The following is a 23713-nucleotide window of genomic DNA, read 5'->3' as shown; positions in this document are numbered from 1 at the left end:
TTTGTGACAGCATACAGCATGTTTCGTCCTTGCTAAACATTACCTCCTTCAAATATTTCCTTAGTCAGAGGATAAAATGAGAAGATTAGCTAATTTTATGATAGTCTCCATATTCAGAAATGTATATGGCCTACAATCTCTCTCTGGTGGGTACAGACTATGCCATTATGCTATCAGATAGATATGTAGTAATTTGAGTGGGGTAAGTAAGTGGCAAAAGTGTGGTCTTAAGTTACATTTCCAACATTTGGCTATTCTCCATTTGGTAAACACTCACTCAGCATGATCAGGAATTTGTATGAAAGTGGGCTACCAACCCAAGGTAAGGCTTATCAGAAAATGGTAAAGTCTGCCTAATCTTTCTTCATTCGAGAAACACTGGTTGGGATTGTGCACATACAGCAATTTTTCTACGTACGGCGTTTAAAAACAGGGAGGCTATGCTGAATAGGGTCCTGGTGAGGGCACACCTGGAGTACTGTGTGCAGTTTTGGTCTCCTTACTTGAGAAGAGATATACTAGCACTGGAGGGGGTGCAGAGGAGATTCACTTGTTTGATTCCAGAGTTGAGAGGGTTGGATTATGACGACACACTGAGTTGACTGGGATTATACTCATTGGAATTCAAAAGAATGAGGGGACATCTTATAGAAACATAAAATTATGAAGGGAATAGATAAGGTGGAGGCAGGGAGGTTTTTTCTGCTAGCAGATGAAACTAGGACTAGAGGGCATCCCCTCAAAATAAAGGGGAGCAGAAGTAGGACTGAGGTCAGGAGGAACTTCTTCACACAAAGGGTTGTGAATCTGTGGAATTCCCTGCCCAGTGAAGCAGTTGAAGCTACCTCATTGAATGTTTTAAGGCAAGGCTAGATAAATTTTTGAACAGTAAAGGAATTAAGGGTTATGGTCAGTGGGTGAGTAAGTGGAGCTGATTCTCAAAAAGATCAGCCATGATCTTATTAAATGGCAGGGCAGGCTCAAGGGGCCAGATGGCCTACTCCTGCTCCTAGTTCTTATGATCTGAGTCTATACATTGAATAAACGATCTCGAATAGAAGATCTTGTCAGTTGGCAAAACTAAGTCTGATGGATTTTATACGGCAAGTGTAAAGCCATCACCTGGATCAAAAGAAAGATAAATTATCAAGATGGTGAAAAACTAGGAATTCCAGGAAGGCATTGTGGTTTGGAACTTCTAATACTCATGGTTGAATTAGTAGCAAATAGAATTCAATGCTGAAAAATGTGGCGCGGTGCACTTTAAAAGGAACAAAACATGGGAGTATTCAATGATGGCGGGACATGGAGAAGCTCACAGGAACAGAGGGATTTTGGAGTACTTGTCTACAGATCTGATGGTGACAGGACAGGTTAATAGGTTAGCTAAGAAGGCATAGGGATGTTTTTCTTTATTGGTCATGGCACACATTATAAGAGCAGGGTGCTTATGTTGAAGCTGAACAAAACTCTGATTAGGCCACAGCTGGAATACTCAGTGCAGTTTCGGTCACTGCACTATAGTAAGGGTGTGATTGCATTGGAGTCAGGGCAGAGGAGATTCATAAGGATGTTGCCTGGGATGGAGCATTTTAGCAATGAAGAGAGATTGAATAGCATTGGGTTGTTTTCTTCAGCGAAGTAAAAGCTGAGGAAGGCTCTGATAGAGGTATATAAGATCATGAGGGGCGTGCAAAGGGTGAATTCTCCTTCAGTTGGAGGGTCAATAATAAGGGACCATAATTCTAAGGTGAATGGCACAAGGTTAGTGGGGATTTGAGAAATTTTTCTTTCACTCAGAGGCGTCTGCAATGTACTGCCTGGGAAGGTAGTTGAGGCAGGAAATCTCACAATCTTTAAAAAGTATGTGGATGAGCACTTGAAATGTCATAATATTTCAAACTATGGGTCAAGTCCTGGAAAGTGAAATTAGTGCAGATAGGTCAGAGCAGTTTTGATGGGCCAAAGAGCCTCTTCTGTGCTATATGACTTTATGGCTATGATTCTATGACTATGCTATATTGACATCTATGAACTGGAAACAGTGAGACAGAACTTAATCAAAGGAATGGATAATGTATATAATCGCACAATAAAAACGTACCACAAAATAAAAAAATTAAGAGGTACAGAACCAGATAGAAAACTGTAATATCACACGTATTTCAACAAATGATTTTTTCAAATAAGTTTGAAGAGACTGTAGGCATTGCAAATGGAATCAGGAAGATTTTGTTAGTGGGATAAACTAAGTCACTTGGATTTTATGTAGCAAGTGTGAAGTCATTCAACCTTAGTGAAAAAAAGAAATTTGAGGTGATGAGAAACTTAAAAACTCAAGGGAAACAAGGTTTTGGAAGTCATTGATAGAGCTGGCTCAAAGGATTAAATGGCTTGCTCCTGTTCCAATTCTTATAGTCAAATAACTTATTATGGATTATTACAGTAAAAAACAGGTTTCAAAAATGTAAATACTCTACCTTTGCTAAATAATATGTGATGCAAGCTGTCATGTGTTGCAAACTTTCAGTTACTCCAGCCTGCTTCCTTTGCTTGGTCACATCAATGACATGTTGCAGGACACACAGACATTTTATGAGAATCTGTCACATAATTATCGAAAATAAAATTAATCCTTCCACAGTAATGCATGGAAAATTTTCTTAAGCTATGTGATTTGTAAGTATAAATTAAGAATACGTTGCTGAACATTGCTTCTGTAAAATTGCTCAATTAACACGACTAAATATTTCAAATAGGTTACAAGACATAACAATGTGGAATATACAAAAATAGAACAAAATAGCATGCAACTACTTCTACCTGACACACAATACATCATAAAAAGTAAAGGAAAAAATCCAAAGGTCCTAATCCTGGCTCAAACGAAAATAGAGGAGGGAAAGCCAAGAACAGCACCAGGCATGTCTACAATTAGGTGTCAACCTGATTAAGCTTGAATGCAGGGCCACGTAGCAAATGCAACACACAACAGACAGGGATAGTAGGAACTGCAGATGCTGGAGAATCTGAGATAACAAGCTGTAGAGCTGGATGAACAGCAGGCCAAGCAGCATCAGAGGAGCAGGAAGGCTGATGTTTTGGGCCTAGAGCCTTCTTCAGAAATCCGAGGCCCGAAACGTCAGCCTTCCTGCTCCTCTGATGCTGCTTGGCCTCCTGCGTTCATCCAGCTCTACACCTTGTTATCACACAATAGACAGGACTAAGCAATCCCACAACTGACAGATAAGGTCTAAACTCTGAAATCCTGCAACATCCAGCCATGAGTGATGAACAATTAAACAACTAATTGAGGAGACAACTCCAAAATATTCCTGTCCTCAGTGTTCAGCGAGCCAAACCTATCAGTGCAAAAGTCAAGGCAGAAGCATGAAGAGCAGTGAGCAGAGGATGCCATGACATGCAGTTAGCAGCACTGACAGAAGCAGGTAATGGAGGTCCCCAGAACAGTCAGCAGCACCTAAAGGAGCAGGCAAGTGCAGGATCCTGACACAGGCATTCTGAAAGAAACTGAGATATCATAGAAAAGCTATAAGCTAAGTCTGATGAGTAATAATCAAGTTGACATGTTTGTGATGTTTTTTATTTTGCAAGTGTGATTAATAAAATATCATTTTTGGGAAAAAGTGCCAATGGCTGGAAATTAGCAATCCTTAAGTTTTCAAATATTGTATTCTAAGTGGCAAAGATCTATTCTATTGTTAAGTTGTATACCACAAGGACTATAGATACTTACAGAAATATAAAATTGTAAAAAGGAAGTTTAGATACTGCTGTGTTGCAGAGAATGTGCTGTTATGTTTTTAATAACTTGTAAGAAGGTTTTTGTGGTGCTCACTTACTGGTTACACATGGTCATGTAACTCATGGAGAAGCTGAATTTGATGCCTTTCAGAGACAACCTGCTGCAAGGTACCTTTCAGTTAAAAAAAAAATGCCTAGCAACAGCTTTAATGCTAAGCTGCAGTTGGTCTCAGAACTGAGGGAAAGGAGTAATTGCACTCAGATTTCCAAAAAGACTCAAATTAAACCAAGAAAAGTCTCTCTTCTCTCTATGTCTCACACACTGAGTGGAAAAGAAATGACACAAAGAAAAGTTTCCAACACAACCAAAAACATAGGTCCAACCGACTACCAAATGGAAGATCGCTGCATGATAACAATGTGATATAAGTGCCAAACACCAAAAGAGTTGTGAAAGAGTCATCTCTTTCCACCCTTGGGGATTTGGATTCTTGATCCACCAAAATTGTTCTTTTTTGCCTGCTTTCCACCATGATATTTCTGCAGAACTATCTGCCTAAATGAATGTGTGTCTATGCTATAACTTAAAGGGAGTACGGAGTAAATTTGCACGTTAGTACATAAATTTTGGGGAGGTGATTGCCTAGGTGATAATGTCATTTGACTATTAACCCAGAGACCCAAGAAATATTCTGGGACCTAGGTTCGAATCGTGTCTTGGTAGATGGTGGAATTTGAATTCAATAAAAAAAAAACTGGAGTCTAACGATTACCATGAAACCGTTGCCAATTGTTGGAAAAGTCCATCTGGTTTACTCATGTTCTTTAGGGAAGGGAACCTGCTGTCCTCACCTGGTTTGGCTGACATGTAAGTCACAATTCACAACAATGTGGCTGCCTCTTAATTTCCTGGAGAATCTAGAACACTATACAAAGGGTTGATCATTAGATTTTTTTTATTGTCACGTTTAATACTGAGATGAAGAATTTTTTTCACTCTGGAGGAAATTTGATATCTTTGGAACTCCTATCCTGAAGCTTTGTGTATGCTCTATCATTAAATGTATTCAAGCCTGACAGAAGTTTTGATTTCTCTGTGAATAGAGATATGGAGAGTAGCTGGGAAAGTGCAATTAAAGCAGAAGACCAACCATGAGCTAATTGAATGGTGGAATAGTCTCAAGGAGCCATATGTTTCACTTCAGTTCCTATTTCAAATGTTCCTAACATGATTCTTATCTAACACCCTCACACACTTGGAATTCCTGAAAGCTTCACACCCATATTTTCGTATTTGTAGAAGTATTTTTAAGGGCACTATACACTGTGACTTTCCTTAGTCATGTGACATCTGCAGCAAACGCTTGCAGATTAGAGACAGAACCTGTTACTTATTAAACAAACAGCTTGTACTTACCACCAACCACTCAACTATGGCTGTCATATCACCCAAAACATTGCAACACATACACACATGCACATATGCGTACACATGCATGCACACACACATTGAAACTCTTCCATTAGACTTCAGGACAGTGCAGTGAGTTGCTAAAGGCAGCAGCATCTAGTTGGAGGAAAACAGATACCACTTAATGTCCTTCTACTCATTGAGAAGGCAGTGTTTACCATCGTAGGAGAAGCCATGATTGAAGAAATCATCAGTAATGGGGCTGAAAGGATCAAAGGTGACATCATATTCCTATCTAATCCTCCTTTTTATTCCCATATATCTCTCATTCCAAAATCATTTTTAACTTACAAGCTGCACATGACGCAAGCATGCATCCTCCTGTTATTCCTGAACTCTTTGTCACCTCTATGCATTAACTTTCTCCCTTCAGATGTCTGAAAACTTAAATTTGAATGAGCATTGATGTAAGGTAGGAAACAGTGTACGAAGAGGAAATATGACATGCTTAATTTATAAAGAGATAATGGGAACTGCAGATACTGGAGAATCCGAGATAACAAAGTGTGAAGTTGGATGAACACAGCAGGCCAAGCAGCACCTTAGGAGCACAAAAGCTGACATTTCAGGCCTAGGCCCTTCATCAGAAAAGGGGGATGGGGAGAGGGTTCTGAAATAAATAGGGAGAGAGGGGGAGGCGGATCAAAGATGGATAGAGGAGAAGATAGGTGAAGAAGAGACAGATAAGAGAGTTGCAGTGGGAGAGAGATCCCCTGAGGTTTGTCTAGAGGGAGGAGGGTAACTTCTTCAGATTAGGCATTCCTGGAAGAGGCTTCGCAGTGTGGTTAAAATTGTATCAGAGATAATGGGAACTGCAGATGCTGGAGATTCCGAGATAACAAAGTGTGGAGCTGGACGAACACAGCAGGCCAAGCAAAATATTAAGAGCACAAAAGCTGATGTTTCGGGCCGGTTGGTTTTGGAATGTTTAATCTGTGTTGGCTTTTAGTTTACATCTTGGCCAAATATATACACACACACACACACACACACACACACACACACACCGCATTCTCTGACCGTAGTCACCATTCAATCACCAGGCCACATGGTGTACCTGTCCTTAGCTATGTCCTATCTAACCACACTCTCCAAAGAACAACAGCTCTGTCCCTAGTGCCCACTGGAGACCTGCAGCTTCTCACTGTCCGGTAGTGGAAAATCACATTCAGGCAATGATCGTCAACATAGAAGGAAGGGGCTGGGCTTGATCCTGCTGTAGAAAATGTGCTCAGCTTTGTAAAGTAAAGTGAAGGAGTATTAGTTGGAACATCTAGCTCCAAATTGGCAGCACCTCCTCATTGAAATGCTATTCAACATGGCTACCAACAGGAATGTACCCTTGTAATACAGATGCCATTCAGAAAAGGAAGAAAAACTTGCATTCCCACAGCATTTTTTTACAACCTTAGGATATCCCAAAGTCAACACTACCCAAGAAAGTGCTTTTGAAATGTAGTTCGTTATCATGTAAAAAGAAAGATGCAAAACAGCACTCAAAGCACCAATAAACCAAATCCAACGGATGCAAAATGTTGTGGCCCTCTTAGTTGTTCAAATTTCTAACCTGTACAACTGGAACTGAAGGTATTCTGTGAAAGATCAGGGGTGCAAGAAGTCCGTAGCATTGGGCAACAGCCTGCAGTGCTTGATTGACATCATTGATCCAACTGGCAAGTTTAATGGCCACCAGAATCCTTTCACATTTAGCCAGTCTACTAAGCTGAAAATGAAAACAAGTTAGTGACCTGTGAATCACCGTGCTTTGCTTTCAAACACAAATATTATGTACTATTCAAAGACCATGACAATCTAGAAGTAATTCATGATTTCTGTATTGATTTAGTCTTTGTTATTCAGATGCACACTTTGATGAAAGTTAAAAGAATTAATAACACTATTTATTATTAATGTAAAAAATGATCAATATTCAGAAAATAAAAATTGATAAAATAATAAAAATGAACACTTACTACAATTAAGAAATGGTTCTTTAATTTCATGTTTTTGTTTAGCCACATCCTTGTTTCAATCTCGATTTTTGAATGTGCCCTTTTGCCTGATTCTAGCCCATTACCACTTGCCATTCCCAAAAGAACTTGCTACTCACCTGATAGCTACCAAACGACCAACACTGCTTGAGCTCATGTCATCTTTAAAAGGGTTTAGTGCACCTGGACAAGTGTTGGCAAACTAGTGTTGCTCCTCACCAGCAAAGTATTGGAACAGCACAGCAGCCAGATGACTCATGTCACATAGATGTCATGGCTGACACACACACACACACACACACACACACACACACACACACACACACACACACACACACACACACACACACACACACACACACACACACACACACACACACACACACACACACACACACACACACACCATTCTCTCACCATAGTCACTATTTAACCACCAGGCCACCTGATGTACCTGTCCTTAGCTATGTCCTGTCTAACCAGACTCTCCAAAGAACCATGGCTCTGTCCCTAGTGCCCACTGGAGACCTGCAGTTTCTCACTATCTGGTAGTGGAAAATCACATACAGGTAAGCAATCAAACAATTTGAAAAGTGAGCCTTTATTTAAAGTCAGGAAAGGAAAACACAAACAAAATGAATATAGGCTGTACTTTGAATCCACAATGCAAACCAAAACTGGCACAATTACTGATGACTATTTTGCAGTTCATGACTGCTTCATCCCATGGAACCAGGTGTTAATCAGATGCTGCCTAGCCTGTAGCCTGTATGACATTATATGACATCTGCTGGCGAGCTTCCTCATTTGAAATGTTTGTGCCTCCTCCGTGAAGACGGCTCCTGTTCCCCAGAAGATGAAATAAACTGATGTGATCTTGCACAGACGGCAACAATCACTGCCCTGATCCGCTTATAGATGCATGACTGACAGACCTCAAACAGTTTACCCATAGCTCCCTGGAACCAACTTGTTGCATAGATGTTCAAAGCGGCTATCACTTTCACAGCCATGCGGAGTCGATTACCTCCCACTTCCGCAGTCCTCAGGTTCCACTCAAGCAACTGGCATATAGTATCCATTTGCACCCTCCCAATTGCTCCACAAATGAACGCCCCAGTTCATATTCACTCTAGCCTTCTGACAGATTTTGATGCACAGCCCTAAGAGATGACTGATCAGACCTCCGAACTTGTAGCTCCTCACCAGACAATACGTTTCCCAGGACTGCTTATGATGACCCTGCAGAACAGACCGTTGCCCACTCGCTGGACAGTAGATGGATAAATCTCCTGACAGCGAGCGGATGACTGACTGGTCCTGGTTGGGATTCACTGACAGCAGCCCCTCATGATGGACTGACATCCATACCCCAGTACTTTCTGACCTGGTCATTTAGTTGAAACACGCAATGCTTTTGCTGGATAGGCAGGTGGCACATGCTGAAGGTGTTTAAAATTATGTCTCAGCGTGCTCAGCAGCAAAATGCCCCCATTGTTCAGGCCCCTAGAAGATTCTGCCCACTATTATCACTGAAAGAAAATAGTCTGGAACTACTTGTAAGTTAGAGAGGCAGTAAACCTTTAACGCACAAGGGCAAGGCTGGACTTACACTTTAATTTCCTACGTCCATTCTACATTTCTGGGGGTAGGAGATGGCAGTTGGATAAGTGTGCAGCAGCAATTGCTGTAGTGTTTTGCAAAGCACAGGACGCTCAGAAGTCAGTAAAAGAATGGAAAAAAAAACAAAAGTTTTTCAAGTCCACTTCTTGCTGAATGTAGCTAATGATAGCTGGGCATTTAAGCCTCTTAATTAAAGGCCTATAACACATAGAAATATTGGTTAGCAGGATTTCATGTGTTTTTCTAATACCCAGTGTTGCTGCAGCACATAAAATATAAAAATACTTCATAATGGCAGCATCCCACCACTCAGCTCATTATACCTCATGTATTCAGGGAAAATGCATTAAACACATGAAGTACTGGAAAACTGAAATAGAAGATGCTGGAAGTTCAATTGGTCACTGAGCTGGATTTTCTTAAGAGCTTCGGGATCCCTGTGTTTGGGATTAAATGAGATTCAGATGTGAATTGGCCAGCAGAGAGATTGGCAGCACCACATTCTGAGAGGTCATGTCCTGAACGGCAGCCTCCTATCAGGTCACCACCTTCTTAGGGAATTCAGATGGCCTCTCAATGCTATCACCCAGAGGAGCCACTACTCCAGAGCTCTTGCAGCCCCACTAGAGAGGTGGGCAGTCTCTGGCAGGGTTGGAGAAATATATAAGGCACCTCAACATGGAGGCCTGGCAGCAATTAAAAATTATGACGGCTAAAAGCCATCTCAGATCACAGGGGAAACACTTCATGAGAAACGTCTTTCTCTGTCATGGGGATAAGGATGTTTCCATTGAAACAACAGTCCCTGCACACAGTACTCAGCAGCTCCGCTGGTGACAAAATCTAGGGGTCATCATTTCACATCTAATTGAGGCATGACCATCCCCTCTCTATGGAAATGGCAGCCCATTTCCTTTCCAGAACTTGATAGCTTCAGGAATGCAGATGTCCAGGTACTGCTCCCCACTAGTAGGCCTGTGCTTCTGCACCTCCAGCTTGGCACCAAACGGCTGTAAATGTTTGCACACTAACTCTGTTTCTTTCTTCACAAATACTGTCTGACCTGCTGTTTTTATTTTGGAAAGTCAATTATTTGATTTACATTTAACATGATTAAACCGCAGTTATAAGGTAAGCATTTAATAACTTGAACTTACTACATCCATTGAATATATATAAATTTCAATTATATTGTTAATCATTAACTTTACTCAGAACATACTTGTCCATTGTAGAGAGGTCCATTGTCAGACAGAGAGTCACAGTAAACGGCATCTTCCTGGCAACTAATATCCGAATCAATGAAGATGGTTGCCAGAAAACTTCGCAGAAGGATGGGAGATGCCAGAGATACAGCAACATTGTTTAAGCTAAAATTAAATTGTGAACGTTGTTAATGTGGGAGCACTTTTTTAAAAAAAATCTTCTGTTGTTCAAAGCAGATATTTTAATTTATTTTTGAGAGACACTTCAACAGATTCATATTGTCTGCATTTCAGGGCAGTCTTTCCCAGAGTGGACAAGGAACAAAATTAGCTGACCACTACATGGAAGCAAGGTTCTAATTACGGCAATTAATGGCCATCCATTGTGGACTTTGGCAGTATGTTCTCACCATCAAATTGGCCACCTGCAAAATGAAGAGATTGCCTTAGCTGAGGCAGCATTCTGATGGAATGCCAAAGATATCATGGCCCAGTGTTGGGTTGTAGGAATGAAAAAAAAAACAACCATGTTCCAGCCTCACGCTTCTTTGAATGGTAACTTTATCGCAAGAAACCATTTTGAGTATGTTTGTCCAAGGCTTTAATTCTTGAAAGAAAGGAGAAGAATTTGTGTACCTTAAGTAATCTTAAGTATATGTATGATAGGATGGATTAATACCAAGCAATTATTTCATAACAGAACCCAATGAAGTTTTGAATCATTTAAACTTTTGGTGGTTTCCAGTAAAATTCCTGCATCCAATGGGGCCACTTCCGGCTTCATTATGGATGCTGTTAACACCCATCTTCACAATCTCACTCAACACTTCGGTTGTCTGTCATCAAGCTGCTTGCCCAGTAACCAGTACTCATGAGCAGAACTTCCCTCTAACTAAATATTGTGACGCCAAGCATTGAGTGGCATTTAATTCAGGTGGATAACGATAGGTATCCTTCAATGTCATGGCCACAGTCTTGTAATAGCCTTCCCAACACTGTATCTACAGCAGATGGACTGCAGTGGTTGAAGAATACGGCTCACCACAAACTTCTCAAGGAAACTTAGCAATGAGTATTAACTGCTAGTCTAGCCAGTGACTCATCTATCTCTTGCATGATGGGAGCCAACATATGCCAAAAAAGCCCTCATCCATGCATACCTTTGTATCTAAAGAACCATGTAATCTAGCACATTCTACCATTCATAAACCCGAGGTCAACCAAAACTTGGCTTCCGATGTCTAATTCAAAGCACATCTCGTGCTGCAGCTGTACAAAACTCTGGTGCGGCCGCACTTGGAGTATTGTGTACAGTTCTGGTCACCACATTATAAGAAGGATGTGGAAGCTTTGGAAAGGGTACAGAAGAGATTTACTAAGATGTTGCCTGGTATGGAGGGAAGGTCTTACGAGGAAAGGCTGAGGGACTTGAGGCTGTTTTCATTAGAGAGAAGAAGGTTGAGAGGTGACTTAATTGAAACATAAAATAATCAGAGGGTTAAATAGGGTGGATAGGGAGAGCCTTTTTCCTAGGATGGTGACGGCGAGCACGAGGGGGCATAGCTTTAAATTGAGGGGTGAAAGATATAAGACAGATGTCAGAGGTGGTTTCTTTACTCAGAGAATAGTAAGGGAATGGAACGCTTTGCCTGCAACGGTAGTAGATTCGCCAACTTTAGGTACATTTAAGTCGTCATTGGATAAGCATATGGACGTACATGGAATAGTGTAGGTTAGATGGGCTTGAGATCGGTATGACAGGTCAGCACAACATTGAGAGCCGAAGGGCCTGTACTGTGCTGTAATGTTCTATGTTCCATGTTCATCACCCTTACTCGTTGACCTACATCAGTTACCTCTCATGCAACGCCTTGTTTTTAACACTCTCATCCTGGCTTTCAGATCATCCCATGTTGTTAAAAGCAAAATACTGAAGATGCTGAAAATCTCGATCAAACATAGAGAATGCTGGAGAAACTCAGCAAGTCTGGCAGCATCTTTGGAGAGAGAAACAGAGTTAACGTTTCAAGTCCAGTAGGCTCTTCCTTTAGAAACATCTTCACAGTTCTGAAGAATAGTCATACTGGAATGGAAACTTTAACTGTTTCTCCCTCTCTATAGATGCTGCCAGACCTGCTGAGATTACCCAACATTCTTAATGTTTGTTTCATTCCATGTTGTGCCCCACCCACCCCACCACCCCAGACTGTGTAACTTCCACCAGCCTCTCTACCCTCAAGATGATCTGTGCTCCCTGATTCTGGACTCTTCTACATGCCATGTTGTAATTCTTTCGATGTGACAGAATTTTTGAAAAGCCGACCTTAAATGACCTAAGTCCTGACATGGTTTGGTGTCATAGTTTATCACAGTCCTGTGAAGCACTTTGGGATGTTTAATTACTATTGTATGAGATAATTAGGACTTGAAGTGGTTAAGTGACATCACAAGACAAGCTCTGGAAATTAGTTCATACAGGAATGTTCCTGGAAGTAGATAACCAGATCTTCAGTTTGCTGGACTGGTTCTCCTAGTCTCTGGTGTGTGCTTCAGCAAATGTTTTTAGAGTTAACAGCATGTCCAAATACAGCAAGACCTAGACAATATCCAGGTTTGGGCTGACAAATGGCAAGTAACATCTGTATGTCACATGTGCAGGCAATGCTTATCTCTCAAATCATCAGCCCTTCACATTCAAAAGCATAACCATCTCTCAATTTCTTAGTATCACCATCCTGGAGGTCAACATTCACCAGAAACTGAAGTGGACTAGCCATGTAAATACAGTGGCTACAACAGAGGCTAGGAATTCTGCGTAGAGGTTATAGAGGTCAAGAGTGAAATAACTGTACGAAAGCTGGTATCCCATCACCAAGTCACCCTTTATTTACATATGTGTAGTACATGGTAATGACACAGCCAGCTCAGAGGTGGCTCCTAGAGGGAGCAGAACCCCTGACCCTCCTATTTATATCTGTCAGCCAGGACTCCTTATTTGGACCAGGTTATCAACCCCAATCAGGGAATTTATAATCTGTGAAAACCACCTGGTTGACAATGTTCCAATCACTACAAAGAACACATTACAGAAAAAGCTTATTTGGTCTGCTCCATTCAAAAACAAGCTCCTAATTACTTTAATCCTATTTTCCAGCACTTGGCCATAGCCTTAATTGCCTTGGCATCACAAGTGTACATCCAAATACTACTTAAATATTATAAGGCTTTGTGTCTCTTATGGGTGGTGAGTTCTGTCCCTTATAGGCAGTGAGTTCCAGATTCCTACCATCCTCTGGATGACAAAGTAGTTCATCACGTCCCTAAAGGTAGGAGTACATGTAAATAAGGGTGTAAAGAAGGTAAATGGAATGCTGTCCTCCATTGATAGAAGTACATACAACAAGTTGATTATAGTATAATGTAGGGTATGCAGGGTAGTTTGATCTTAGTAGGATAATATATCGGCACAACATCATGGGCTGATGGGCCTGTACTGTGCTTTACTGTTCTATGTTCTATGCTAACAGTAAGGATAAGGGGTGGCACGGTGGCTCAGTTGTTATCACTGTTGCCTCACAGCATCAGGGACCGGGGTGCAATGCCGACCTCGGGCAACTGTCTGTGTAGAGATTGCACATTCTCCCTGTATCTGCCTGGATTTCCTCCCACAGTCCAATGATCTGCAGGCTAGGTAGATTGGCCATGCTAAATTGCCCACAGTGTTCAGGAATGTGTAGCTTAGGTGGGTTATGGGGGATGGGTCTGGGTGGGATGCTTCGAGGATTGGTGTGGGCTTGTTGGGTCCAAAGGCCTGTTTCCACACTATAGGGATTTGATGGTGATAATGATGAATCTAGTGAAAAAGACACTGGTGAGGCTGCAACTGGAGTATTAATAGTGTGCAGTTCTAGTCACCACATTACAGGAGGGAGTAATTGCTCTAGAGAGAGTCCCGAGAAGATTTACTAGAATGGTGCAAGGGCTGGAGAATTGTAGCTATGAGGAGAGGTTGGTGTTATTTTCCTTGGAACAGAGAAGGTTGAAGGGCAACATGATTAAGGTATACAAAATTGTGGGTAGAGATACAGTAGGCAGGAGGAACCTGTTTCCCTTGGCAGAAAGTTCAAAAACCAGGGCTCATAAATTCAAGTGGCAGAAGGATTAAAGGAAACGTGAGGGAAAATGTTTTTCACGCAGAGTGTGGTAGGTGTCTGGAATTTACTGCCTGAGTTGATGGTGAAGGCAGAGATCTAAACTCTTTTTAAAAGTACCTCGTATGCCCCCTGAGTTACAAGCTAGAGGGCTATGGGTCGTATGCAGAAAGCTGGGATTAAAAAGGCCATCTTCGTGCCTTTGGGCTGACATGGACAAGATGAACTGAATGGCCTGCCTTCTGTGCTGTATCATTTAAATGGTAGGTGCTTACCAGGGTCCTATCATTTATCATGTATTCCCTTGCATACATCTCACGCATAGTCATCTTAAATTCCACTTGTTATTGATCAGCCCATCTGACAAACCTGTCTATACTCTTGTATAATCTAAGGCTATCCCCCACACTATTTAACACCTCATTAATTTTTGTATCATCCACAAACTTACTGATTAACCCTCCAACATTCAAGTTTACATCGTTTCTATACACTATAAACAGCTAGGGCCCGAACACTGATTTGTGCAGAACCCCACCGAACACAGATTTCTAGTCATAAAAACTCCCCTCAATCATCCCCCCTGTTTTCTGCCACTCATCCAATTCTGTGTTCAATTTTCCAAATTTCCTTGGATCCTATGGGCTGTTACCTTCAGTATCAATCTTTCATGCAGGACTGTACCAAAAGCCTTGCTGAAGTCCAAGTAGACTATGTCAAATGCATTGCCCTCATCTACACTGAAAAATTTAATTAAGTTGGTCAGAAATGACCACCCCTGAACAAAACTATGCTGACCATTCTTAATTAATCCCTACCTCTCCAACTGCAGATTAATTTTGTCCCTTAGAATTATTTCCAATAGTTTCACCAGTTTTTTACCACTTAAAAGGCAGAGAACAGTAAACACATGGGATCACCATCACCTGCAAGTTCCCCTCCAAATCACTCACTTTCCTGGCTTGGAAATATAATCACCATGGTTTTAGTGTTGCATAGTCAATACCTTAAACTGACTTCTTAATGGCATTGTAATACATATATGTCAAATGGATTGCAATGGTTCAGGAAAGCCGCTCATCTCAAGCTTTTCAAGTGCACTTAGGATTCAGCAATAAATGCTTGCCCAGCATCATCGCCCACATCCATGAGTGAATAAAAATTACTTAAAATTAATGTGTATTTACTTATAAATTGAGCTTGATATTTCAAACAAAATCATGCATTTTAGATGTAATGTAACTAGTTACAAAATCAAACATAATAACCTGCCTGCCCTGGTCGACCCATCGTCTCAGCCTGCTCCTGCCCCACCGAACTCATCTCCACCTATCTGGACTCCATTTTCTCCCCTTTGGTCCAGGAACTCCCCACCTACGTCCGTGACACCACCCATGCCCTCCACCTCCTCCAGGACTTCCAATTCCCTGGCCCCCAACACCTCATATTCACCATGGACGTCCAGTCCCTGTACACCTGCATTCCGCATGGAGATGGCCTCAAGGCCCTCCGCTTCTTCCTGTCCCGCAGGCCCGACCAGTCCCCCTCCACCGACACTCTCATCCGCCTAGCTGAACTCGTCCTCACACTCAACAACTTCTCTTTTGACTCCTCCCACTTCCTACAGACTAAGGGGGTGGCCATGGGCACCCGCATGGGCCCCAGCTATGCCTGCCTCTTTGTAGGTTACGTGGAACAGTCCCTCTTCCGCACCTACACAGGCCCCAAACCCCACCTGTTCCTCCGGTACATTGATGACTGTATCGGCGCCGCCTCTTGCTCCCCAGAGGCGCTCGAACAGTTCATCCACTTCACCAACACCTTCCACCCCAACCTTCAGTTCACCTGGGCCATCTCCAACGCATCCCTCACCTTCCTGGACCTCTCAGTCTCCATCTCAGGCAACCAGCTTGTAACTGATGTCCATTTCAAGCCCACTGACTCCCACAGTTACCTAGAATACACCTCCTCCCACCCACCCTCCTGCAAAAATTCCATCCCCTATTCCCAATTCCTCCGCCTCCGCCGCATCTGCTCCCACGATAAGACATTCCACTCCCGCACGTCCCAGATGTCCAAGTTCTTTAAGGACCGCAACTTTCCCCCCACAGTGATCGAGAACGCCCTTGACCGCGTCTCCCGTATTTCCCGCAACACATCCCTCATACCCCGGCCCCGCCACAACCGCCCCAAGAGGATCCCCCTCGTTCTCACACACTACCCTACCAACCTCCGGATACAACGCATTATCCTCCGACACTTCCGCCGTTTACAATCCGACCCCACCACCCAAGACATTTTTCCATCCCCTCCCCTGTCAGCTTTCCGGAGAGACCACTCTCTCCGTGACTCCCTTGTTCGCTCCATACTGCCCTCCAACCCCACCACACCCGGCACCTTCCCCTGCAACCACAAGAAATGCTACACCTGTCCCCACACCTCCTCCCTCACCCCCATCCCAGGCCCCAAGATGACATTCCACATTAAGCAGAGGTTCACCTGCACATCTGCCAATGTGGTATACTGCATCCACTGTACCCGGTGCGGCTTCCTCTACATTGGGGAAACCAAGCGGAGGCTTGGGGACCGCTTTGCAGAACACCTCCGCTCAGTTCGCAACAAACAACTGCACCTCCCAGTCGCAAACCATTTCCACTCCCCCTCCCATTCTCGAGATGACATGTCCATCATGGGCCTCCTGCACTGCCACAATGATGCCACCCGAAGGTTGCAGGAACAGCAACTCATATTCCGCCTGGGAACCCTGCAGCCATATGGTATCAATGTGGACTTCACCAGTTTCAAAATCTCCCCTTCCCCTACTGCATCCCTAAACCAGCCCAGTTCGTCCCCTCCCCCCACTGCACCACACAACCAGCCCAGCTCTTCCCCCCCACCCACTGCATCCCAAAACCAGTCCAACCTGTCTCTGCCTCCCTAACCGGTTCTTCCTCTCACCCATCCCTTCCTCCCACCCCAAGCCGCATCCCCAGCTACCTACTAACCTCATCCCACCTCCTTGACCTGTCCGTCTTCCCTGGACCGACCTATCCCCTCCCTACCTCCCCACCTACACTCTCTCCACCTATCTTCTTTACTCTCCATCTTCGGTCCGCCTCCCCCTCTCTCCCTATTTATTCCAGTTCCCTCTCCCCATCCCCCTCTCTGATGAAGGGTCTAGGCCCGAAACGTCAGCTTTTGTGCTCCTGAGATGCTGCTTGGCCTGCTGTGTTCATCCAGCCTCACATTTTATTATAATAAACCTTTATATGTTAATCAAATTAACGTCACTCTTTTGCCTAAAGTGCATGGGAGCATCCTTCCCCACATAGTATTTGCATTTCATAGCATGACTAATATTAGAAAAAAGGATTGGTGATATCTAATCTAACAAAAATATCCCAGATAAGGACAGGATTCTTGGCAGTGTGGAGGAACAGGGGGATCTTGGTGTGCAGATACATAGATCCCTGAAAATGGCCACCCAAGTGGACAGGGTTGTTAAGAAAGCATATGGTGTTTTGGCTTTCATTAACAGGGGGATTGAGTTTAAGAGTCGTGAGATCTTGTTGCAGCTCTATAAAACTTTGGTTAGACCGCACTTGGAATACTGCGTCCAGTTCTGGGCGCCCTATTATAGGAAAGATGTGGATGCTTTGGAGAGGGTTCAGAGGAGGTTTACCAGGATGCTGCCTGGACTGGAGGGCTTATCTTATGAAGAGAGGTTGACTGAGCTCGGTCTCTTTTCATTGGAGAAAAGGAGGAGGAGAGGGGACCTAATTGAGGTATACAAGATAATGAGAGGCATAGATAGAGTCGATAGCCAGAGACTATTTCCCAGGGCAGAAATGGCTAGCACGAGGGGTCATAGTTTTAAGCTGGTTGGTGGAAAGTATCGAGGGGATGTCAGAGGCAGGTTCTTTACGCAGAGAGTTGTGAGAGCATGGAATGCGTTGCCAGCAGCAGTTGTGGAAGCAAGGTCATTGGGGTCATTTAAGAGACTGCTGGACATGCATATGGTCACAGAAATTTGAGGGTGCATACATGAGGATCAATGGTCGGCACAACATTGTGGGCTGAAGGGCCTGTTCTGTGCTGTACTGTTCTATGTTCTATAATACCAGCGCAAACCAGCATTTACAATATGACGGCAGTGCTACACATTATAACAATTACCATAAAGGTGTTACAAAATATAAGTTACCATTGGGGATGCCCCCGACTGACCTATCAGCAGGCTGCGTTACTCAGCCCACATCCTAACCTGCAGATTACTCCACGTAAAATTAGTGCTTCCAGCCTTACACTGCAAGCTGCTTCTACTGGCCTCCAGCTCTTCAGCTATGATTGGATGGTGTGTATGCCACAGTGCTACACAACCACTGACTCCCTGGCAAGGAAAAGACCAGAACACAAAAGCAGGGAGGAAAGCAGATGGAGACGACAGGATGTTAACAAGAGAGTTCCACAAAGAAGGCTCTTGTCTGCGTTACAAGGCAATTAAGGCAATGTATATGGCATCTGATATTGTGAAATTATTGAGGAAAAAAGGATATTCATGCTCATGTCCCTTCTTAACAGTGGCACAGCCTCATTCAGCTGTCTGGCATTACGAGCAAGCTGGTGATCATGGGAACACAGACATCAGATCTGCCAATTGAAAACTAACCTCCAGCATTCACATCCATAGTGACTTATTCATATTGTTAGCAGAGTTGTTGCTTGTGTGTTTTGGGTATCAGAATCTCTCTCATCCCGTTCACTTCCTGTGCTATTTTCTCCACAATACTATCCAAGCATTTAGAACTATCCAAAGATATGCAGGCTAGGTGGGTCGGCCATGTTAAATTGCCCGTTGTGTTCAGTGGTGTATGGGTTATGGGGGGATGGGTCTGGTTGGGATGCTCCAAGGGGCGGTGTGGACTTGTTGGGCCGAAGGGCCTGTTTCCACACTGTAGGGAATCTAATCTAATCTAATCTTGTTTTACAGTCCGCCCTCTTCCTTCACGGCCTTCCAAGTTCCTATGTTTTTTTTAATTCATTTACAAGATGAGGGTATCACTGGCTAGGCTAACATTTATTGTCCATGCCTAATTCCAAGAGGGCAGCTGAGAGAAAACTACATTGCTGTAGGTCTGGAGTCATATGGGGGAGGCAATGGCCGAGTAGTATTATCAATGCATTGTTAATACCGAGACCCTGTTAATGTTCTAGGGACCTGGGTTCGAATCCTGCCATAGCAGATGGTGGAATCTGAATGCAATAAAATCTGGAATTAAGAGTCTAATGATGACTGTGAATCCACAGCTGATTGTTGGGGAAAAACCCATCTGGTTCACTAATGTCCTTTAGGGAAGGAAACTGCCATCCTTACCTGGTCTGACCTACTTGTGACTCTAGACCAGCAACATGGTTGACTCATAACTGCTCTCTGGGCAATTAAGGACGGGCAACAAATGCAGGCCTAGCCAGCAATGCTCTTGTCCTGTGAATGAATGGAAAAAAACATATGGTCCAGACCAGATAAGGATGATAGTTTCCTTCACAACAGGGGAAGGGCATTAGTGAATCAGATTTTTTTTTCTGAAAATCGATAATGGTTTTTTAGTCATCATCAGAATCATAATTTTAGACTTTTGTTGAATTCAAATTCCACCATCTGCCATGCTGAGATTTGAACCTAGGGAAGGGGATTCTGAAATAAATGGGGGGTGGGGGGTGCGGATAGAAGATGGATAAAGGAGAAGACAGGTGGAGAGGTACAGACAGGTCAAAGAGGTGGGGATGGAGCCAGTAAAGGTGAATGCAGGTGCGGAGTTAGGGAATGGATAGGTCAGTGCAGGGAGGACAGACAGGTCAAGGGGACGGGATGAGGCCAAAGTCTGTACTGTCAAAAATACATTACCACCTATACCAGTTCCACATTCCCACACTAGGTCCATTGTTCTCAATGTTATGCCGCTTCAAAGTGGTGCCACTGTTGAAGAAAGGTGGTAAGGAAAAGCCAGGGACCTACAGACTGGTAAGCCTGACATCAGTGGTAGGCAAGTTGCTGAAAGGAATCCTAAGGAACAGGATTTACATGTATTTAGAAAGGCAAGGACTGATTAGGGATAGTCAACATGGCTGTGTGCATGGGAAATGGTGTCTCACGAACTTGATTGAGTTTTTTGAAGAAGTGACGAAGAAGATTAATGAGGACAGAGCTGTGGGCATGATCCAAACAGACTTCATTAAGGCATTCGACAAGATTCAGCACGATTGACTAGTTAGCAAGGTTAGATCACGTGGAATACTGGGAGAACTAGCTATTCAAAGGTAGAAGACAGAGGGTGGTGGTGGAGGGTTGTTTTTCAGACTGGAGGCCTGTGACCAGCGGTGTGCCACAAGGATTGGTGCTGGGGTCCACTGCTTTTGGCATTTGTATAAATGGTATGGATATGAAGGCAGGAGGTATGGTTATTAAGTTTGCAGAGGATGCCAAAATTGCAGGAGTAGTGGACAGCAAAGAAGATTACCTCCGAGTACAACTAGATTTTGATCAGATGGGCCAAAGGGCTGAGGTGTGGCAAATGAAGTTTAAATGTGAGGTGTTACATTTTTGAAAGGCAAATCAGGGCAGGATTTATACATTTAATGGTAAAGTCCTGGGGAGCATTGATGAACAAAGAGACCTTAGAGTGCAGATTCATAGTCCCTTGAATGTGAAGTCACAGGTAGATAGGATAGTGAAGAAAGCGTTTGGTATGCTTGCCTTTATGGTCAGTGCATTGAGTAGAGGAGATGGGAGGTCATGTTGCAGCTGTACAGGACATTGGTTAGGCCACTTTTGTAATACTGCATTCATTTCTGGTCTCTCTGCTATAGGGAGAATGTTGTAAAACTTGAAAGGGTTCAGAAAAGATTTACAAGGATGTTGCCAGGGTTCAGTAGGTTTGAGCTACAGGGAGAGGCTGAAACGCTGGGGCCATTTTCCCGAAGCATCAGAGGCTGAGGGGTGATCTTATAGAAGTTTATAAAATCAGGAAGGGCATGGATAGGGCAAACAGACAAGGTCTTTTCACCAGAGCTGGGGAGTCCAAATCTAGAAGGCATAGGTTTAAGGTGAGAGGGAAAAGATTTAAAAGGGGCCTAAAGGCAACTTTTTCACACAGAGGACAGTGCATGTATGGAATGAACTGCCAGAGGAAGTGGTGGAGGCTGGTACAATTACAACATTTAAATAGCATCTGAATGGGTATATGAAAAGGAAGGGTTTAGAGGGATATGGGCCAAATGCTGGCAAATGGGATTAGATTAATTTAGGATATCTGGTTGGCATGGAGGAGTTGAACCAATGGGTCTGTTTCTGTGCTGTATATCCCTAGGACTCTATGACTCTAAGTGCTGATCTAAGTACATATTAAAGGTTGTCAGATTTCCCACCTCAACTACCCTTCCATGCAGTGAATTCCAGATCTCCACAATCCTCTGAGAGAAACGTTTTCTTTCTCAAATCCCCTCTAAACCTCCTCCCTTTCACTTGGTTTAACTTGAGGGTCACCATGCCTCAAGTGAGATGACAGGTTGAAAAGGTGATTCCTTTATAGAACATAGAACATAGAACATAGAACAGTACAGCACAGAACAGGACCTTCAGCCCACAATGTTGTGCCGACCATTGATCCTCATGTATGCACCCTCAAATTTCTGTGACCATATACATGTCCAGCAGTCTCTTAAATGACCCCAATGACCTTGCTTCCACAACTGCTGCTGGCAACGCATTCCATGCTCTCACAACTCTCTGCGTAAAGAACCTGCCTCTGACATCCCCTCTATACTTTCCACCAACCAGCTTAAAACTATGACCCCTCGTGCTAGCCATTTCTGCCCTGGGAAATAGTCTCTGGCTATCAACTCTATCTATGCCTCTCATTATCTTGTATACCTCAATTAGGTCCCCTCTCCTCCTCCTTTTCTCCAATGAAATGATAACCTCAGCCAGCATTAGCACCTATCTGCCTTGCAAATCAGCTGTCCAGCCAACTAAGCTAACTGACTGATAAATCCTAATAAATCTGATCAATCTATGACTGATAAATCTTATACATCTCTATCAGGTTTCCTCCCTCCCACCCCCTCAGCTTTTTCTGATCTAAAGAAGGCAACTCAAGCCTATCCAACTCTCTTTGAAGCTAAAGTGCTCCATTCCTGGCAATATCCTGGTGAATTTTCTTTGCACCATCTTCAGTGTGAGCACATCCTTTTCAGTGTGGTAACTAGAACAGAAAGCAATACTGTGGCCAGTCTATCTAAAGTTTTGTACATCTCCAACATAACCTGCTCTGAAAACATAAGCCACAGCTGATAAAGGCAAGCGTGCTGTTTTCTTTCTTAACTGCTTTATTACTCTGTTCTGCCACCTTCAGGGAGCTGTGGACAAGCACACAAACATTTTCATTCTAACTTCACAAAAGAGGGCACAAATAATTTCCCACAAACGGTAGGGAACCAAGGGTCTAATGACAGCGTGGAATTGAAGAAAGACAGCATTAGTTTTTAAAAAGGCACAAAAGAAACTAATTGGATTGAATGCTGATAATTGCCCAGGGCTCAATAATCTACATTGCAGAGTAGGGCCTTGAAAATATTGCATGCATTGGCGGTCATTCTTCAAAGGTCTACAGGCACTGGAACAGCTACTACATATTGGAGGGTGGCTTCTGTAACTGCATTATTTAAAAAAGGAGGGAAATATTTTTTTAAAAAATCACACACCAGTTAGCCTAACATTGAAAGTAGGAAAATGCCAGAATCTAGTATAAAATACTTGATAATTAAACATGTGGAAAGTATTGAGGGGATTAGCCAAAATCAGCTTGGTCTTATGGAAGGGAAATCATACTTAGTAAATCTACTGGAATCTTTTAGGGTATAATGAACAGAATAGACAAGGCAGAACCTATGGGAGTAATGTATTTGGATTTCAATAAGGTCTCACATTAAAAAGAGAGTAGACAAAACTAAAGCATATGGGATTGGGGGTAATATATTGTCATAAACCTGGTTGACAGACCGGAAATTGACTGGGAGTAACGGTCTTTTTCTGGATGGCAGGCAGTCACCAGAGGTGTACTGCAGGGATCAGAGCTTTGGCTTCAGCTATTCATGATATATAAATGACTTGGATGAGGGAGCCATATGCAACATTTCCAAGTTCACTGGTGAAACAAAGCTAAGTTAGATTATGAATCGTGAGAAGGATGAAAGGATCCTTTGGGGCAATTTAAACAAGTTGAGTGTGTGGGCAAACATATAAAATGCTAACTTCGACAGGCTGTGGAGTCACTGAGATAGATTCAAGAAAGAGACTGACAGATTTTGAGGTATTAAAGATGTTAAGATATTTGGAGAGAAAGCAAGAAAATGGCATTTGTTATGGGCCAGAGTAGGCCCCCTCAAAATATTTTAAGAAGGTGGCCTAGACACTAACTTTTTCTTATTTTAGAGGGAGATGTGAAGTGC

General features: G+C 43.1%; 1 protein-coding gene across 1 annotated transcript in view; it reads right to left on the bottom strand.

Annotated features, from left to right (window-relative positions):
- The window catches only part of LOC125463059 (cilia- and flagella-associated protein 54-like), a 437943-nt gene that overhangs the window by 251100 nt on the left and 163130 nt on the right, over nucleotides 1-23713 (bottom strand). Inside the window, exons 25-27 of the mRNA XM_048553715.2 lie at nucleotides 10073-10220; nucleotides 6804-6959; nucleotides 2481-2603 (exon numbers count right to left, since the gene is read on the bottom strand). Coding sequence (XP_048409672.2) covers nucleotides 2481-2603; nucleotides 6804-6959; nucleotides 10073-10220 — 427 coding nt within the window. The remainder of the gene's footprint in view (nucleotides 1-2480; nucleotides 2604-6803; nucleotides 6960-10072; nucleotides 10221-23713) is intronic.

The sequence above is a fragment of the Stegostoma tigrinum genome, chromosome 25 (genome assembly GCF_030684315.1).
Source record: "Stegostoma tigrinum isolate sSteTig4 chromosome 25, sSteTig4.hap1, whole genome shotgun sequence".
Classification (NCBI taxonomy): Eukaryota; Metazoa; Chordata; class Chondrichthyes; order Orectolobiformes; family Stegostomatidae; genus Stegostoma; species Stegostoma tigrinum.
Note: the sequence above shows the minus strand (reverse complement) of the source record. Positions and strands in the feature narration are given on the sequence as shown.